Source organism: Callithrix jacchus, chromosome 1, assembly GCF_049354715.1.
Source record: "Callithrix jacchus isolate 240 chromosome 1, calJac240_pri, whole genome shotgun sequence".
Classification (NCBI taxonomy): Eukaryota; Metazoa; Chordata; class Mammalia; order Primates; family Cebidae; genus Callithrix; species Callithrix jacchus.
Genome location: NC_133502.1, coordinates 158,258,184 through 158,273,843, shown reverse-complemented (window position 1 = coordinate 158,273,843; position 15,660 = coordinate 158,258,184). Strand labels below are relative to the sequence as shown.

Here is a 15,660-nt window from a genome sequence, read left to right as displayed (position 1 = left end):
CTTCTTGACTCCCAGTAAGATTTTGGTTTGGTTTTGAGATTTTGTTATATACTTCAGTCCTCACAGGGAGAAGCCGACCCAAGGCTTTTGATAGAAGAAATTAGATTTTAACTTCCATTCAAGCTCTGTGTATGGAAATAAGGAAGGAAATATGAAGTTATTTTACACTGTGTACTGTGCCCATCTGCTCAATATTTTAAAATTTGAAATAAGCCTTTCACATATCCCAGTAACAAGGAAATGTCTAAAATTAGTTCTAAGGGTTCAAAACCAGGAAAGACACTGTAATATCCTTACAGCAAGGCTTCTGATACCTTCAGGCTCTTCAGCAAATGACCTCAGTGGGCTGAAAATAAATATTTCACAGGGTCACCATTCAGCCTTTCATCTTTTTTCATTCAGCTTTCTTGGAAGAAAAGGCTGTGGTCTTCAAAATATAATGACAATTTTCATAGCTTGGATTAGAAGAAAGCTCTAGTGAGGGTTTCCTGCTCATGAATAAGTAATTCAAAGTCAGTTTATGTATTGAAGACGTGGTATTAGCAATTTGATTCTGGCAGGGCCAACTCTGTCAGACAAACCTTTGTAAATATGACAGTCTCCAAGGAATTCATGTTGCAGTAGGTAGGGAGTGCATACTCTGTGCTGGGACTTTGAACAGACCAATAAAATAGACAAATCTCTGGCAATTCAACCAAGGGGCAGAAGGAAATATTAAATTCATTCTGCTCTAGTATGATATAGTACTAATCTGATTTATTTTTTAAAAATCTATATGATCACAAGTTACATTATAAAAACAATAAGAATAAATAATTGTTTCTACAAAATGAAAAGCCAGGACAATTTTTCAAAAGAATAATGTTAGTTCTTGTCTTATGAAATATTGCGATATATTAAAAAGCTATAGGGATCAAATGAGAACAATACTGGCACAGGAATGGGCAGATTAATGGAATAAAAAGAATCCATAAATGGTGGACTCACATGTAAGTCAGAAATATGTAGGTGATAAAGAAGACATTTAAATCAGCGAGGGAAAGGATGAATTAATCAATAAATCACGTTGAGACAAGTGGCTCAGCATCAGTAAAAAGTGAAGTTATATTCCTGCTGCATATCTCGTCTGTAAATAAATTCTAGATGGATTTGTGCTATTGAAGTATAAGAAACATCATAGCTAAGAGTTCGAGATGGAGACATTCTTTTCAAGGATGACATCAAAGTCAGTTATCCTCAAGTAAAAGGATGCTCCATGGGATTTTATGAAAATGATAATTTTTTGTATGGAAATTAAAAAGATCGCATACAAAAAAGAGGTAAAGGTTAATATTATTTCAATACTAATGTTAATATAATTTCATTTTGCGCACAGGTTGGTGAGCTCTGTGACCAATGATGACATGTCTTAATCTGTAGAAATACATTGGGGAAAAAAGTACAGAAGGATCTACCTGTACGGGTTCTATCTGAATGGTAAGTATACAGTACATATGTTTTTTTCTTTGTATTTTCCTATACCTTTAAATTTAGTTTTTGCAGTGATTATATACTCTTTCAATTTATAATATGAAAATAATATAGCTATAAAAATTGCTTACTAGTGCTACTTGTAATGCTTAGAAATTATTACATTATACTTCGTATACTTCAGGATGCTTTAAAAAGAAATCCGAGTTTAATTTGGCCTGGAGTTCAAAGTGTCTTGAGGTTTCCAAACCACTGGGATGTAGCAGCTAGTATTTTACCATTTTATGCTTGGTCTTTTATTATATTATAGAATTTGTTCAAAGTCCATATATAAAGTGATGATATTCCATTTTGTGAGTTGCTCACTATATGCTCCTAAATATTGTGATGAGTAAGTCTTCTAAAAATATGTGTGAATGCCCAAACTACTGTCTGGCATTCTATTTATTTTGCTTTGACTAGGGACCAGTGAATCTGTCTAAATAATCCATCTCATTGCATGAAAATAAGGGTCCACAGACTATTTCATAATTCCCACATGTGATAATTATATCTTAAAGATATAGAAGATGAGAATTATATAAAGAATATGAAAATCATTTCTTATAAACATGACAACCAACTCTAATGCGGTGAGAATAATTTTTTAGAGAATATCTAGGATTTTGCAAATTAATGAAATAAATATTGATTACTAACATATTTCCTAATATCCTCTACTTCAAAAAACTTCAGTAATCACTGTGATATGTCTCCACACAGTCTAAATTTTCTGGAGTCCATAACAGTATATTTAGAGTAAGAGACAGCAATGATGGTAACTGGCATCTCACTAGATGAATTATTCCAAAGGAAACATTTCCTTCAAAGAGAACAGTGGCCTGGAAAGAGCTCAGTCTTTGAAAGCAGACAGCCCAGGAGTTCCTCTCAGACTCCCTTACTTATAGTCACTATGGGCTTGGGCAAATTACTTGACCTCATGAGTTTTTTCCCACACCTGTAAGACAAAGAGAGTAATAACTGTCTTGTGGTCATTATTGAGGGTAGGTGTTTAAAGTACCAGACACATGTTAGACACTCAAAAAAATGGTGACTGTTAGTGGTGGTGGATAACAGGCTACCAGCAGAAAGCTGGCTGATTCCTTGGAGAGGCTCACAGAGGAGAAAATACAACCTCCACGAACATACTTCAATCCAGGGGTGAGCCTACTAGGCAGCAAACTGGATGATTACAGGGAAAAAAATCTCATGCTATTCAAGTTCAGTCACCAGTTTACTGATTTAAAGTGAAACATATTCCTTCCTAGAGCCTAAAGTGATCGTATCCTTCAATCAGGCAACCCCTTCTTTATATCAAAAGAACTGATTAGTTATAGGGAGAATGAATTCGGAACAAAGAGAGGCAAGATCCTGAGGCCCCTCCTGGGCCACAGTGAGGCCTGAAGACCCTCCTCACCTTACCACTGACCCCACCTCACCAGCATACAGAAATTCAGGATGCTCCAAAGCTGGGGGGTCCCTCTGCATGTAGTACCCGATAACTACCACCACCCCTGGAACTTTTGAGCTTTCCTTTTTCAGTATCCAAGGCAAACAACCCACCCTCATTCTGTCCACACAAGCCTTTCCCAGAGAGAGGCATGCAATGCACTGACCTCCACTTAGTAACTTATCATCACCTCCAGTTCTCCCCACCTCACCCACCTCCTACCCTGCAATAGCAAGGTTGCCATGGTGCTAGTGTTGAGTGTTCCCTCAGATAGCCAATCTCAGCAGCTGTGTGAGAATTTTACCAAGATAACCATAAAGAGGTAGCTGATTCCCTTGCTTCCAAGTCCTTGAGAAAAACCTCACTGCTGCCCCATATAAGACCAAGTAACTTTTACTGTTGTTTCTGTTGATCGGATGGATGGATAGATGAATGCATGGATAGATGGATGGTTGGATGAATGGATGAAAGGCTAGATGAAAAATGAATAGATGTAATATCCACAGAATATAGTAATACTGCACTGGACATCAGCAATAAATGAGTCCTTGGTATCTTATTTAGCACCCAGGATCATGAGAAGGGAGACCAAAAAAAAAAATCCCTTGATATTTTGACATATGTTTATTCCCTTACTAGGTTCAGGGAACACAAAAGCAAAGAACTACATTGAGCTTAAGGTGAGGCTGTCTAGCCAAAAGCAGCCTCTCTTTTCATTCAGTCCTTTTGTTTAGAAGTTCACCTTTAACCAGAAATTCACTGAGGTTTTAGTACATGTTGGTCTCTTACAAGTACCGTACTGAATGGACTGTACTCTGAGCCAGAGACCTTACTCTGTCCAGATTGACCTTGAACAATTCACTCAGTTCTATCAGGTGTTTTTATGACCCCCTCTCTGTGAGAAGAGGATACTAATTTTAGCCCTCCATCCTCCCTCAGGAACGTTGTGGGGAAAGCAACAGCACATGGGATACATGCGAGCGCCTACAAAGAAAGATCTGTCAATGAATTCATGTGATGAACAGAGAGAAACAGGCAATATCCTCAGTGTCATGCTGCTTTTCTTCCTTTAAGCACATTTCTCTGGTTAACGTTAATGGTAAACTGATAAACATGCTAAGCAGATATAGGTCATGCTGCTATTTTCAATCAGTAACTTGCTTGCTGATGGTTCTCATTTTGGGAATTCATTTAGCACAATCCTGATTTCTAGAAAAGGATAGGGAAAAACAAGATAAAGGTTTATCTTGTTGAAAAAAAAATCCAAATAATTCATACCGAGCATCACCCCAAAAGTCAGTGCCACCTTCCCACCCAGCCCTCTGAGCAATGCAGCTCTGTGCAGGCAATGTCACAGCAACATGAGGTGAGCAGAAGATTTTCCTACGAAAAAGCCCAGGAGCAGTCAAAGGCAAGCAGTAACTCCTGGCTGGCCATTGGAATGTGGTCACATTATTCTCTGAACATGTGAAAAGCAACATTTTCAACCAGTGGGGTCCTTGTGACAGTGACAGAGCTTTCTCCTGGGCTGTAATCAATTACGATGCTTAAGTGCATTATGTTTTAAAGAAAAAATAAACAGCTCTTGTGTGCTGTCTCTGTTTCTCTGTCTTTCTCTCTTTTTAAGATGGTACAATGGAGACCCATCCAAGTCAAATCATTTCAAAGCCATCTTTGACCAACTGCTTGCTCTCAGAGAACACTTTCAGAATTGTTAAACTAGAACTAAAATAAATGAATAATCTGAAATACAGTGTTGTTCTATTATCAGATCACATCGTTTAATCTCCCTTTTCCACATATCAAGAAAGAAAATAACAATTTTAAGTAAGAAAAAAGAACAGTCTGTGAAATATATCTTTTGGAGCCTCTGAGCAAACACACCCAGTACCCTGTGCATGGGAGAAACAATCCTGAAACGCTGCCTCACCCACCCTGTGGAGTGTTCTCATCCAATTTCTATATATAGCCACCACACTTCACATGCACAGACCCTCCACCCTGTCCACATTCACACTGTCATCTTATGCTTGCAGAAATTGGAATGCTGTAATAATGCCCTGAACTTGAGAAATTCACAAGAAAAGCCAAGAGATGGTTTTCATTCCTCGATTGAATGAAAAAGGCTGGTTTGGTTGGCGGCAGCACCTTCACGGCAGGGCAGGCACTGCCCAGCTCTCCGGAGTGTGATCTGCATGTCTAATAATGGAATAGGTTCCTGGGATCAGCCGCTTACCTTGGAATGCTGCAGCAGAAGTATCTGCTCGTCAAGCTGTTGTCGCTTGCCTTCTATTTCAGTCTGCCTCTTTCTTTTTTCCTTGAAAATAAAGAGAGAGAGGCTGTAAGAGTGGGTGGGTGTTGGCTCCAGAAATTTTAAGGCAGGAAGCAGCAGCAGCAGCAGCAGCAGCAGCACACATCTGTGTAGACACTTCCAGAGACACTGGGCACACACGCAGTGTCACCTGCCCCACCGTCTCTGGGTGTGTTGCAAGCAGCAGCATCCTCCTAACATGTCTGCTGTAGGCTCAAAGAGTGGGAGAAATTCTCCTCACTCAGCCAGGCTGCAAGAATTTAATCCAAAAGAAAAGGCAGTTTCACACACACACACACACACACACACACACACACACACACACACACACAGCCATGTTCTGTGCAGTGTTAATTTGGGCACAAAGAATAAAATGTCTCAATCCAAAAGACAGAGGTTCTTACAAACTGCAAATACTATAGAATAAAACAGTGGGAAATTCTGGGTGAGATTTATTTGATCAGAATCATAGACATAAATACTCTGATGTTATTTCAAATTTTATAGGACAAATCATCCAACAATGCAAATGAAATGGCTGATCTTTGCTGCCACTAGCCTTGGGCTAGCATTTCATGTGGGTGGGGCAGCTGAGCTTACGGTAAATATGAAGTCTGGAATCTGTCTGTCTGGGTCCAGCTCCCAGCCACTACCACTTACTACCCTGTCTGACTACTGACAAGTTCTTCTACCTCCCTGGGTCTCAGTCTTCTCCTACATAAAGTGGAGATAATAACTGCACCCAAACCACTTGGTTGTGGAGTGGATTACATGAGATGATGTAATGTAAAAGGTTTAGAACAATATCTAGCACAAAGTAAGTGCTCAATCAATGTTATTTGCTCTTATTCTTATTGCTGTAAGTTTACTTCTAGGTCACGCCTAGAAACTGGTTTTAAAGGGATGTATTTTCCTTGCATTTCCACCATAACCTTTCTATTACAGTGCACCCTTCATATTCTTCTCTATATTTCTCCAGTGCAGACAATCAACAGCATATGAATGTGATTCATGAGAATAGAAAGACCTGCTCTTATAGTTTTCTTGTTAATGCTCTGTTTCCAAAGTGCACAGGAGTGGTTTGCCGAGACATTTACTATACCGGAGCATTCTCTTTTACTCACATACGCAGGGAGAAACTTGTTAGACAAGACATTATGGCATTTGACAATACAACAGCCAAATCCTGGGGACAACAACAACGTGGAAGCCAGGCTACTGTGCTTGGTGTAAACGGAAGCTTTTATCTTATGTAGTTGCTGTGTTTCTGGGGTTATGATTGTACCACTGCTATTCAAATCAATGTAATAATAATGTGTGTTACAACCATGGTTTTCTGTGTGATCCCCAAACTTTATGAAATATTAGCTCATAATCTTAAGCCACTAGAACAGAATATCCAAGTCAGGGATATGATCTCCCTGACAAAGTAAGATGCATGAATATTTTAGGATGTACCATTTACCGATGAACTCCAATCAGTGGTGCATAATTGATGCTACTTAATCCCAGAGAGTGTGCAAGACCATATAATACATAGCAGTAGATGGGAAAGGTGAGGCACAGTGGGAACAGCCCACCTACCCAGCATCTCAGAGATACCACATGATAAAGCTACGGCTTCCAGGACCAGCTGCTATCTCTACATTCTAGAATCTTTCAAGAGTAGGTTGACTGGACTTTGTCAGTCATTTTCACTGACTGTCAAGATATGTAGTTGTCCTACATTTGAACACAGAACCAAGATGTATGTCATAGATATGAGAGGCTGATGGCTCAAGACCTCCACAAATATTGAGTGGCATGTCTTGTCATATCCAAACCGTTTCCAGGCTTTCCCACAGCTGTGACTTTGTCAAATATCTCATTACATGTCTTGTCATTTCCAAACCGTTTCCAGGCTTTCCCACAGCTGTGACTTTGTTCCAACAGAAAGTTCTCACTTCAGACATGCCCATCATCATACTGGTGAGCCATTCTCTGAGCAGAATGAAGCTTACCAGGCAGTACAAGCACTGGACCTTTACATGCTCAAGCAGCAGGCTCATCAGTGATCACTATAACTGACGTGGTCATGAAGGTTGTAGATTTCAAGTTAGTCCTTTAAGAATGGGCAGGATTTAGGGCCACGCACAGCGGCTCATGCTTGTAATCCCAGCATTTTGGGAGGCCAAGGCAGGCAGATCACCTGAGGTCACAAGTTCAAGACTAGCCTGGCCAACACGGCGAAACCCCATCTCTACTAAAAATACAAAAATTAGCCAGGCATGGCGATGCATGCCTGTAATCCTAGATACTTGGGAGGCTGAGGCAGGAGAATCACTTGAACCCAGGAAGGGGAGGTTACAGTAAGCTAAGATCATGTCACTGCACTCCAGCCTGGGCAACAGAGTGAGACCCTGTCTCAAAAAAATAAAAAATAGGTAGGATTTAGGTAGATACAAATGGGCAATACAATCCAGGCAAAGAACTAGGTGAGCAAGGGTAGAAATGCACTGCATATTCCAGGGACAAATGAGGAGGAAAATCTAACTGGGTGCAGGGCTCGCCTTTGGGAACAGAGATCAATGACTCAAGAGATTGGCTAGGAGTACACGGTGGAGGGCCATGAAGTGCCAGGCCAAGAATTTTAGATTTCATTGCATGGACAAGGCAATGTCATTGCAGGGTTCTAGGCTACAGAATGACATAGAGAAATGGCATTTTAGGAACATTAATCTGGTATTCATGTATAAAGCAGATTAAAAGGGGCTGGTATACTTTTCCTTTACAGGAAATATTTTAGATTTTTTGGGACATACAGTGTCTGTCACGACTACTCAATGCTACCATTGTAGTTCAAAAGCAGTCCTGGACAATATTTAAATGAATGAGTGTGGCTGTGTTCTAATAAAACTTTATTTGCAATCACGGGTAGTAGGCCAGATTTGGCCCACGGGTCCTTGTCTGCTGACCTCTGAATTCAAATATCATTTAAATGCCTTAGGAGGTTGCTCCATTCACCTAGGTGTGCAGTGAGGATGGATGAACTAACAAACTTCCTAGCTTAGAGTTGTACCAATCAGAATGGAAAGAGAAGGACAAATGCTAGAAACAGAATTGATGAGCCTCAACACTAACAGGCTCTGGGGGTGAGGCAAAGTGGTGTTTTGGCTTTGAATCACATGGACCAGAGGAGTGCTGGTGCAGGAAGAGGCAACAGTGGGAAAGCAGTCAGGCTGAGCCCATTTGTGCTGTAGTTTTACATTCTCCTCAAGGGAACTCCTTATTGGGAGTTTATTACTATAATCAGGTTAGAATTTGTAGCTAAACAGTTGTTAGCATATACAATCAGGCAACAGCATTAGCATGTTTACATCTGCATTCTGACTGATGACCCTGGGCCTGGCCTCATGACAGACCCACTGTGCATCCATAGCGGTTGCAGGATTCTTTGACTATTGGGGCTCCCTTTCACAGTGATGGCCTCTTTTTTTTTTTTTTTTGAGACAGAATCTCACTCTTGCCCAGGCTGGAATGCAGTGGTGTGATCTCAGCTCACTGCAACCTCTGCTTCCTGGCTTCAAGCGATTCCCCTGCCTCAGCCTCCCAAGTAGCTGGGCCTACAGGTGCGTGCCACCACGCTTGGCTAATATTTGTATTTTTAGTAGAGATGGGGTTTTGCCATATTGGCCAGGGTGGTCTTGAACTCATGACTTCAGGTAATCTGCCCGCCTTGGCCTCCCAAAGTGCTGGGATTATAGGCATAAGCCACAGAACCCAACCCACAGTGATGATCTTAAAGTCACTTCTAGGTGGACAAGAGGCAAGCAGCCCATGCTCAGAATTAGATATGAGTCAAAATGACCACACATTTGCATAGGACACCATTAGGAAACTCACTTTCAGTTTCTGACCCTTGTTTGATGGCTGAGGTGCAAGCTGTGCTCCTCACCTGGCGAGCGCACTGGTCTCCAGATTTCTCCTTCCCTTAACCAGGACAAAACCAGTAACTCTTGGGCCCTTCATTCTCATCAACTCTCCAACTCTACCTCTTCTTTGAGCTGCAGATCCCTATACTGAACTGCCAACTGTTCATAGTCACTCCCGCAAACTCAAATGCATGCAGTCACCATCTCAAGCAATGCCCCACCATCTACCCTCACACCTGTTCCTTCTATATGTTTCATCTCAGCAAATGACCCTACTCAAGTCAGGGTAGACACTAACTTTCTTGAAAGACCAAGTCATGTTGATTCTGCTGGCCAGCCTCCACATCTTTTGCTTCCCCACTATAACCTTAAGTACTGCCTTAACACTCCCTCCTTCATCGCCCACCTGCACATGGAGACTATTACATATTAGTATCTTTAGCATACCACAGAACTGACTCCAGCTGGTTTACTGTAGTGGTTTCCCTATTAGTCTCCCTGCCTCCACTCTTGGCTTCTCCAAGTCAGTCTCCACACTGCTGCCATAGTGATATTCTAAAATGGAAATCTGACCGCCCCCATCCGTTGTCTAAAACCAGGGATGTCTCTCCATTGCCTACAGTGCAAGGAGCAGGTTCCCTAGTATGGCCAATGAGGCTCCTGTCAATCTCACAGCTTCATCTTAAGCCATGGCCCCTACTATGCTCCAACCTCCAAGACTATTTCTAGTCTCCTGATATTCCAAGCTGGTGTATGTCCTCTTAGTTTTGCTCTTATTGCTTCTTGTAACAATAATAGATGTCCCTTGCTGCTTCATTTGACAAAAAATATCCATCTATGACAGCACAGTTTAATATCAATGAAGCTTTGGTGAACATCGGTCAATTCTGGTCTGCCTAGTCTTCTTTCCTTTGGGGAAACCTCACCGTGAATGGCTCTTTGGGAAATGCCAGTCATGGTTAGCTCAGTCCTGCCACCAGGACTTATATGTGAGCCAGGTTAGGCCTATCATGCTACCTTATCTCTCTGCAACAGCCATTGATCCAAGGGATGGCTAAGCGAACTGAGAAAGAGCAATTAGAGACATTTTTAGGGACAGACAAATGGATACCAGGAGAGAAGTAAAAAAAAAAATCTACCACTAGGATTAAGCTGAGTTAATATACCTCTGACTAGCAATTTTTCCAAGTCACATAAAAGAGATGCATTTACCTTGAGGAAAATAAAGTCAACATGCAGAGGGAGGCGGAGTTGAAAGAGGAAAAAGGGTCCCACTACATTGTTTGAATCCCAGATCTTGTCATGCATGAAGTCAGAACCATCCCTGGGTTTCCTAAATTATACACACTAATAAATCTCCCTTTTTCTCAAGCTAGTTTGAGTGATGCTTCTACCACTTATAACTCATAGAGTACGGACAAACACAAAGCTTTTTCTGTTCCCTCCAAATAGATCACAGCACTCCCTCCTTTCTCTGCCCTCCTCACAGGCTGTGGATTTTTCTGCATTAGACCTCAGGCACTGTAGCTCTTTATATACTTAACTATGTACACATCTTCTCTCTCTAACAAACTATGGGCTCCCTGAGGACAAGGATCTTGGCTGACACATCTCTAAAAGCTACAACATGGCATGATGAATACATGTAATATATGCTTGGTGAGCATCTCTCAGTGTTCTATCCTTTTTTTCTCTCTTCTAACTGTGTTTCTGCATGTCCATATCCCTCATTCAAATGCATTACAAATTTATACTCATGACTTCAACAGAAACAAAATACGTTATTAAAAACACATTAGCCATCAGTCCATAAGACCAGAAGTGTCCTAATGCTAAAGACATTAACCCACATGAAATAAATTACTGTTGCTATGCATATGAGGAAAGAGCTGAAAAGGCTAATTCTGGGAAAGAATCATGGAAAGCTTATTCTGGGGAAAAGGCTGGGGGAAGTGGAAATTCCAGGGAAAAGCATAATGAGCTGCCAGTAGCAAACCATTCAGGGTAGTGTGCCTCAAGAGACATCTGGAAAGACATGATCTTAATCCATTAGGAAGATTTCCAGATTCCTCCACTATCTGGGAAGCCTAATAAGCCACTTTCATTCTCTTTCTATAAATTATATATTTCCTGGCAAGTATTTTCTGGAAGGATTCTAACATTATGAACGTGTAAACTATTATTAAAGAGCATCCATAGAGAATGGAGCACACTCTGTTTGATAAATATGATGAGAAGACAGGTATAAATACCTGTCATTAGGGAAGCCTATTTCTACCTTTTTGCTCCTTGAGACTCCTTCTTCTCTCTTGCTGACTGGGCTGCAACTGGGGCACTTGGGGATGCCAGGCTGTGGCTCGGGACAAGGTGGGTGTCCCAGCTGAGTTAGTGAGAAACAGGGAGAGAGGGGAAGAGGCTAACTAAGCAAGCAAGGTAGTCAGAGGCAGAAATAGGGTGTTTTCTTTCCTCCACTGAACTGCCTTTCTGACTCGGGCTGACACCTAGTGCCCCAGGGCACAGCAGTGAGAAGGGACTAGAAGACCTACTCAAGGCCCTGTTGCCATCATGAGGTCATAGAACTTAGACAAGAGGAGCGTAAAGAAAATACATTAAATTGTAAATGTTACAATCTTTATTCTTTCTATTGCTAAATGAAGAGATTTCAGCTTTGACCTCCTTCCATGTGAGCTAGAGGGAATTTTGTGTCCCTGCCCCAAACATTTTAAGTGACTTTTAACCAGCAGGTTCCTAGGCTTTTCCAATGCAGAATCAGAGAAAGAGGAAATATGAAAAACTGTGTGAAACAGACTGTTTTATACAGTTGCACTTGGAAAGGGAATAGGGTGGGGGATACTATTTAGGGGGGAAAATGAAGATTGAGAAAAGGAAAGAAGCGTTGTAGAAGTAAATCACTGAAAGGGGTCAGAGGCAGTTTAAAGATCAAGAGTTTAAAATGAAAAGGCTGAGATATTAAGGCCAGGAAATCAGGAAAAGAGAATCTTGAGATGTTTTACTGTGGCTTATAAAATGATTCCTCTCTGATGTTCTCCAGAAGATTCTGGTATGGATACTGCCATTACTTTGGCCAACTAGCCTGTGTTTCTTTGAACACGACTTCATGCTGAAACTGGATTGCCAGGGTGCCTAGGTTTTATATGGGTTACACAAAGAAATAAGGTGACATTTTGAGAATTAAATTATGAAAAATCAACTTGCAAGTGAGGACCCAACAAGCTTTTTCTATTAAGAAATCACAGTGTCGTCTCAGGCATGGTTTGGGTTATAATTACCTATTTAACACTACTGTAGAGTCAATGCTATTTATATGTCTGAGGGGGGAAAAAAAAGAATGGTCTGTTTAAAAACCAAAAACCTGAGTAATCAAGCATAAAAAAAAAAATTGAAGAGGTGCTCACTCAGCTTTGTCAAATCGCCTGTCCAGCTAACAAGTGATGCTGAGCTTGCTCAGCAGACACACCCCTGTTCACGATCCGTTATCTCATCTCAACACCCTCAGATATTAAAACTCACTCTCCTAGCTGTATCTTCAAGGTCACCAATCATAATCCTGATTTCTATGCAGGCTTCCCACGTAGTTAGCTAAATGGAGAGATGGCACTTGCTAAGACCCCTGCAGTGTCCATCCACTACAACATGAATAAACAGGCACTTGGGTTTGTAGAGAGGTAGATTGAAAGCTAAGTTGGTATGTGATTTTCTGATCCTCCAAAACTAAGAAATAAAACTCAGAGCCAGTTTAAATGATAACTTTAAAAGGCTTGGTTAGAAGGACAAGTAAGCTAGGTTTTCTACATTGTTCTGCCTAGCCGTATACCCATGTAACCTGCAGCATCACCATGTAAAGTGGATAATTCCACAATTCTATTCATTCCTCGTAGCTTAGTTTAAACCGGCATTTTCATTTACGTAACTTCTTTTTTATTCAACTATTTGGCCTTGAGCTTGCCATCTATCTGCAAAAGAGGGAACTGCCTGCTTTGTATTCTTTTCTGTAATTACTTACTTTTAAATTTTGTATTGATGTATCATATTTGTACACATTTGCTGAGTACATGCAATATTTTGTTACATGCATAGGATGTATAACAACCAGGGTATTTAGAACATCCACCATCTCGTGTATTTATCATTTCTTTGTGCAGGGAACATTTTTAGTCCTCTCTTCTAGCTCTTTTAAAATATAAAATACATTGTTGTTAATAAAGTCACCTTACTGTGCTATCCAACCTTAGATCTTATTCCTTCTACCTAACTGTATGTTTGTACCCATTAACCAAGCTCACTCATCCTCCACCACACACACTCCCTTCCCCACCTCTTGTAACTTAACATTCTATTTTCTTTTTTTCTATTTTTTTTTGTTGAGATGGAGTTTCGCTCTTATTACCCAGGCTGGAGGGCAATGGCATGATCTAGGCTCATCGCAACCTCCGCCTCCTGGGTTCAGGCAATTCTCCTGCCTCAGCCTCCTGAGTAGCTGGGATTACAGGCACGTGCCACCATGCCCAGCTAATTTTTTGTATTTTTAATGGAGACGGGGTTCCACCACATTGACCAGGATGGTCTCGATCTCTTGACCTCGTGATCCACCCGCCTCAGCCTCCCAAAGTGCTGGGATTACAGGCGTGAGCCACCGCACCTGGCCCTTATCATTCTACTTTCTACCTTCATGTTTCATTTGTAATAAAAACAATATGGTCAAGATAATTTTTAAAAGAAAAAGAAGGCATTGATTAGTTTGAGCCTCAATACTGGCTTTTAGCAGGGATAATTTAACACCCAAAACCTTCAGAAACCTCCCATAAAATTTAGATGCAATATTATCATTCATCTCACTCTATCAATATATCTGGCCTATCCGTGGCAAGTCAAATGCACAACACAGCGGAGTTTCCACTTAGGGTCCTTTATAGATACTTTATAGCCCATATGAGTTGTAAAGTCTGTTTTTAAGGTCTGCCCATGGTATGACTCTTTGTCTGTTTTAGGGTCTGCCCATGGTATGACCCTTTAAGTATGCATGTATATATGATTTATGTATATATGTATATATGTATTTATTGAGATGGAGTCTGGCTCTGTCCCCCAGGCTGGAGTGCAGTGGTGTGATCTCAGCTCACTGCAACCTTCCACCTCCTGGGTTCAAACGATTCTCCTGCCTCAGCCTCCTGAGTAGCTGGGATTACAGACACATGCTACCATGCCTGGCTAATTTTTGTATTTTTAGTAGAGATGGGGTTTCACCATGTTGGTCCCGCTGGTCTTGAACTCCTGACCTCATGATCCGCCTGCCTCGGCTTCCCAGTGAGCTGGGATTACAGGCATGAGCCCCTGTGCCCGGCCCCCTTTGAGTAATTGTTTCACCATATAGCTGCACTTCTGCTTTGATGGCCATAACATCCAATTCTTTGCTAGGAGAGCTTCCCTGAGGTTTCCCCTGAAGACCAAGAAGGGAAACAGTCTGATATGCGCTCTGATGAGAAAGTAAGACCTGCTTTATGACATCACATTGATAAGCCCCTTGTGTTGGAAAAATCTAGCGTACATGTAGGCAGAATGGCAGAGGACTCTCAAAAAGTCCCAAAGGCCAGGAATAACTGAATCAAACTCTCCCAAAGAATGTGATCTCCATCTTATCTCCATCTCTGTATGTTGCCTTATTCCTGCCATGAAGCCTTGTGAGCACTGAACTAGGAGTCAGGAGACCTCGTACCAGGTTGGCGCTCTGCCACTAACTCCCTGAGTGACTTAGACAAGTCCTTTATTGTTTCTGGGCCTTGGATCCCCCACCTATGAAATGAGTAGGTTGGGCCAGCTTAGCTCTAAGTTTCCTTCGGCATCACTAACATTCCACAATAGTAAGGAGAACAATGACCTCACACCTTCCATACTGTCACAGGTGCCCTTCCTGAGTTGTAAAGTCATGTTAGCGAACATTTACATAGTGCTTCCTGTGTACCAGGCACTGTTCTGTGTGATGAACATGTTTAACCTCCACAACAAGCTAATGAGTTAAGGACTATCATTTTCCCCATGTTACAGAGGAGAAAATGGAGGCACAGGAAGATACAGACAGGGTCGCATGGAAAGGAAGCATCAGACAATTGGAACTCAGTCTGAAATGCTGAAATAGAACTACTGCAAAATGCTACTGCAGGATTGAAATGAGAAACAGTCGAGATGGAACCAAGCACATCAGCTGGTAGAGTGCAGGGACTTAATGAATGAAGGTGCTTCCTTTCTACCTAGCACCAAGTTTTTGGCTTAGGATTTTGTCCAAACAGCTGCAATTTACTCATGCAACCAAAATTCAGTTGTGTACTGGTTAAGCCTAATAACCACAATGATGGTGGTGGTATAAACCATAATGGTAAGAATAATTATGGCAACTGAGTTTATTGATGCCTTGCTATGTGGCAGGCATTACAGTAAGAACTGCCTTTCGGTTTTTCACTTAA

The 15,660-nt window shown here is 41.3% G+C and overlaps 1 protein-coding gene across 19 annotated transcripts in view; it reads right to left on the bottom strand.

Moving 5' to 3' along the window:
- Positions 1-15,660, bottom strand: part of PALM2AKAP2 (PALM2 and AKAP2 fusion) — a 527,870-nt gene that overhangs the window by 283,872 nt on the left and 228,338 nt on the right. For all 19 annotated transcript variants that reach the window (XM_035305215.3, XM_035307774.3, XM_035251605.3 and 16 more), the window contains 1 exon segment: positions 5,196-5,276. In XM_035305215.3, coding sequence (XP_035161106.3) covers positions 5,196-5,276 — 81 coding nt within the window.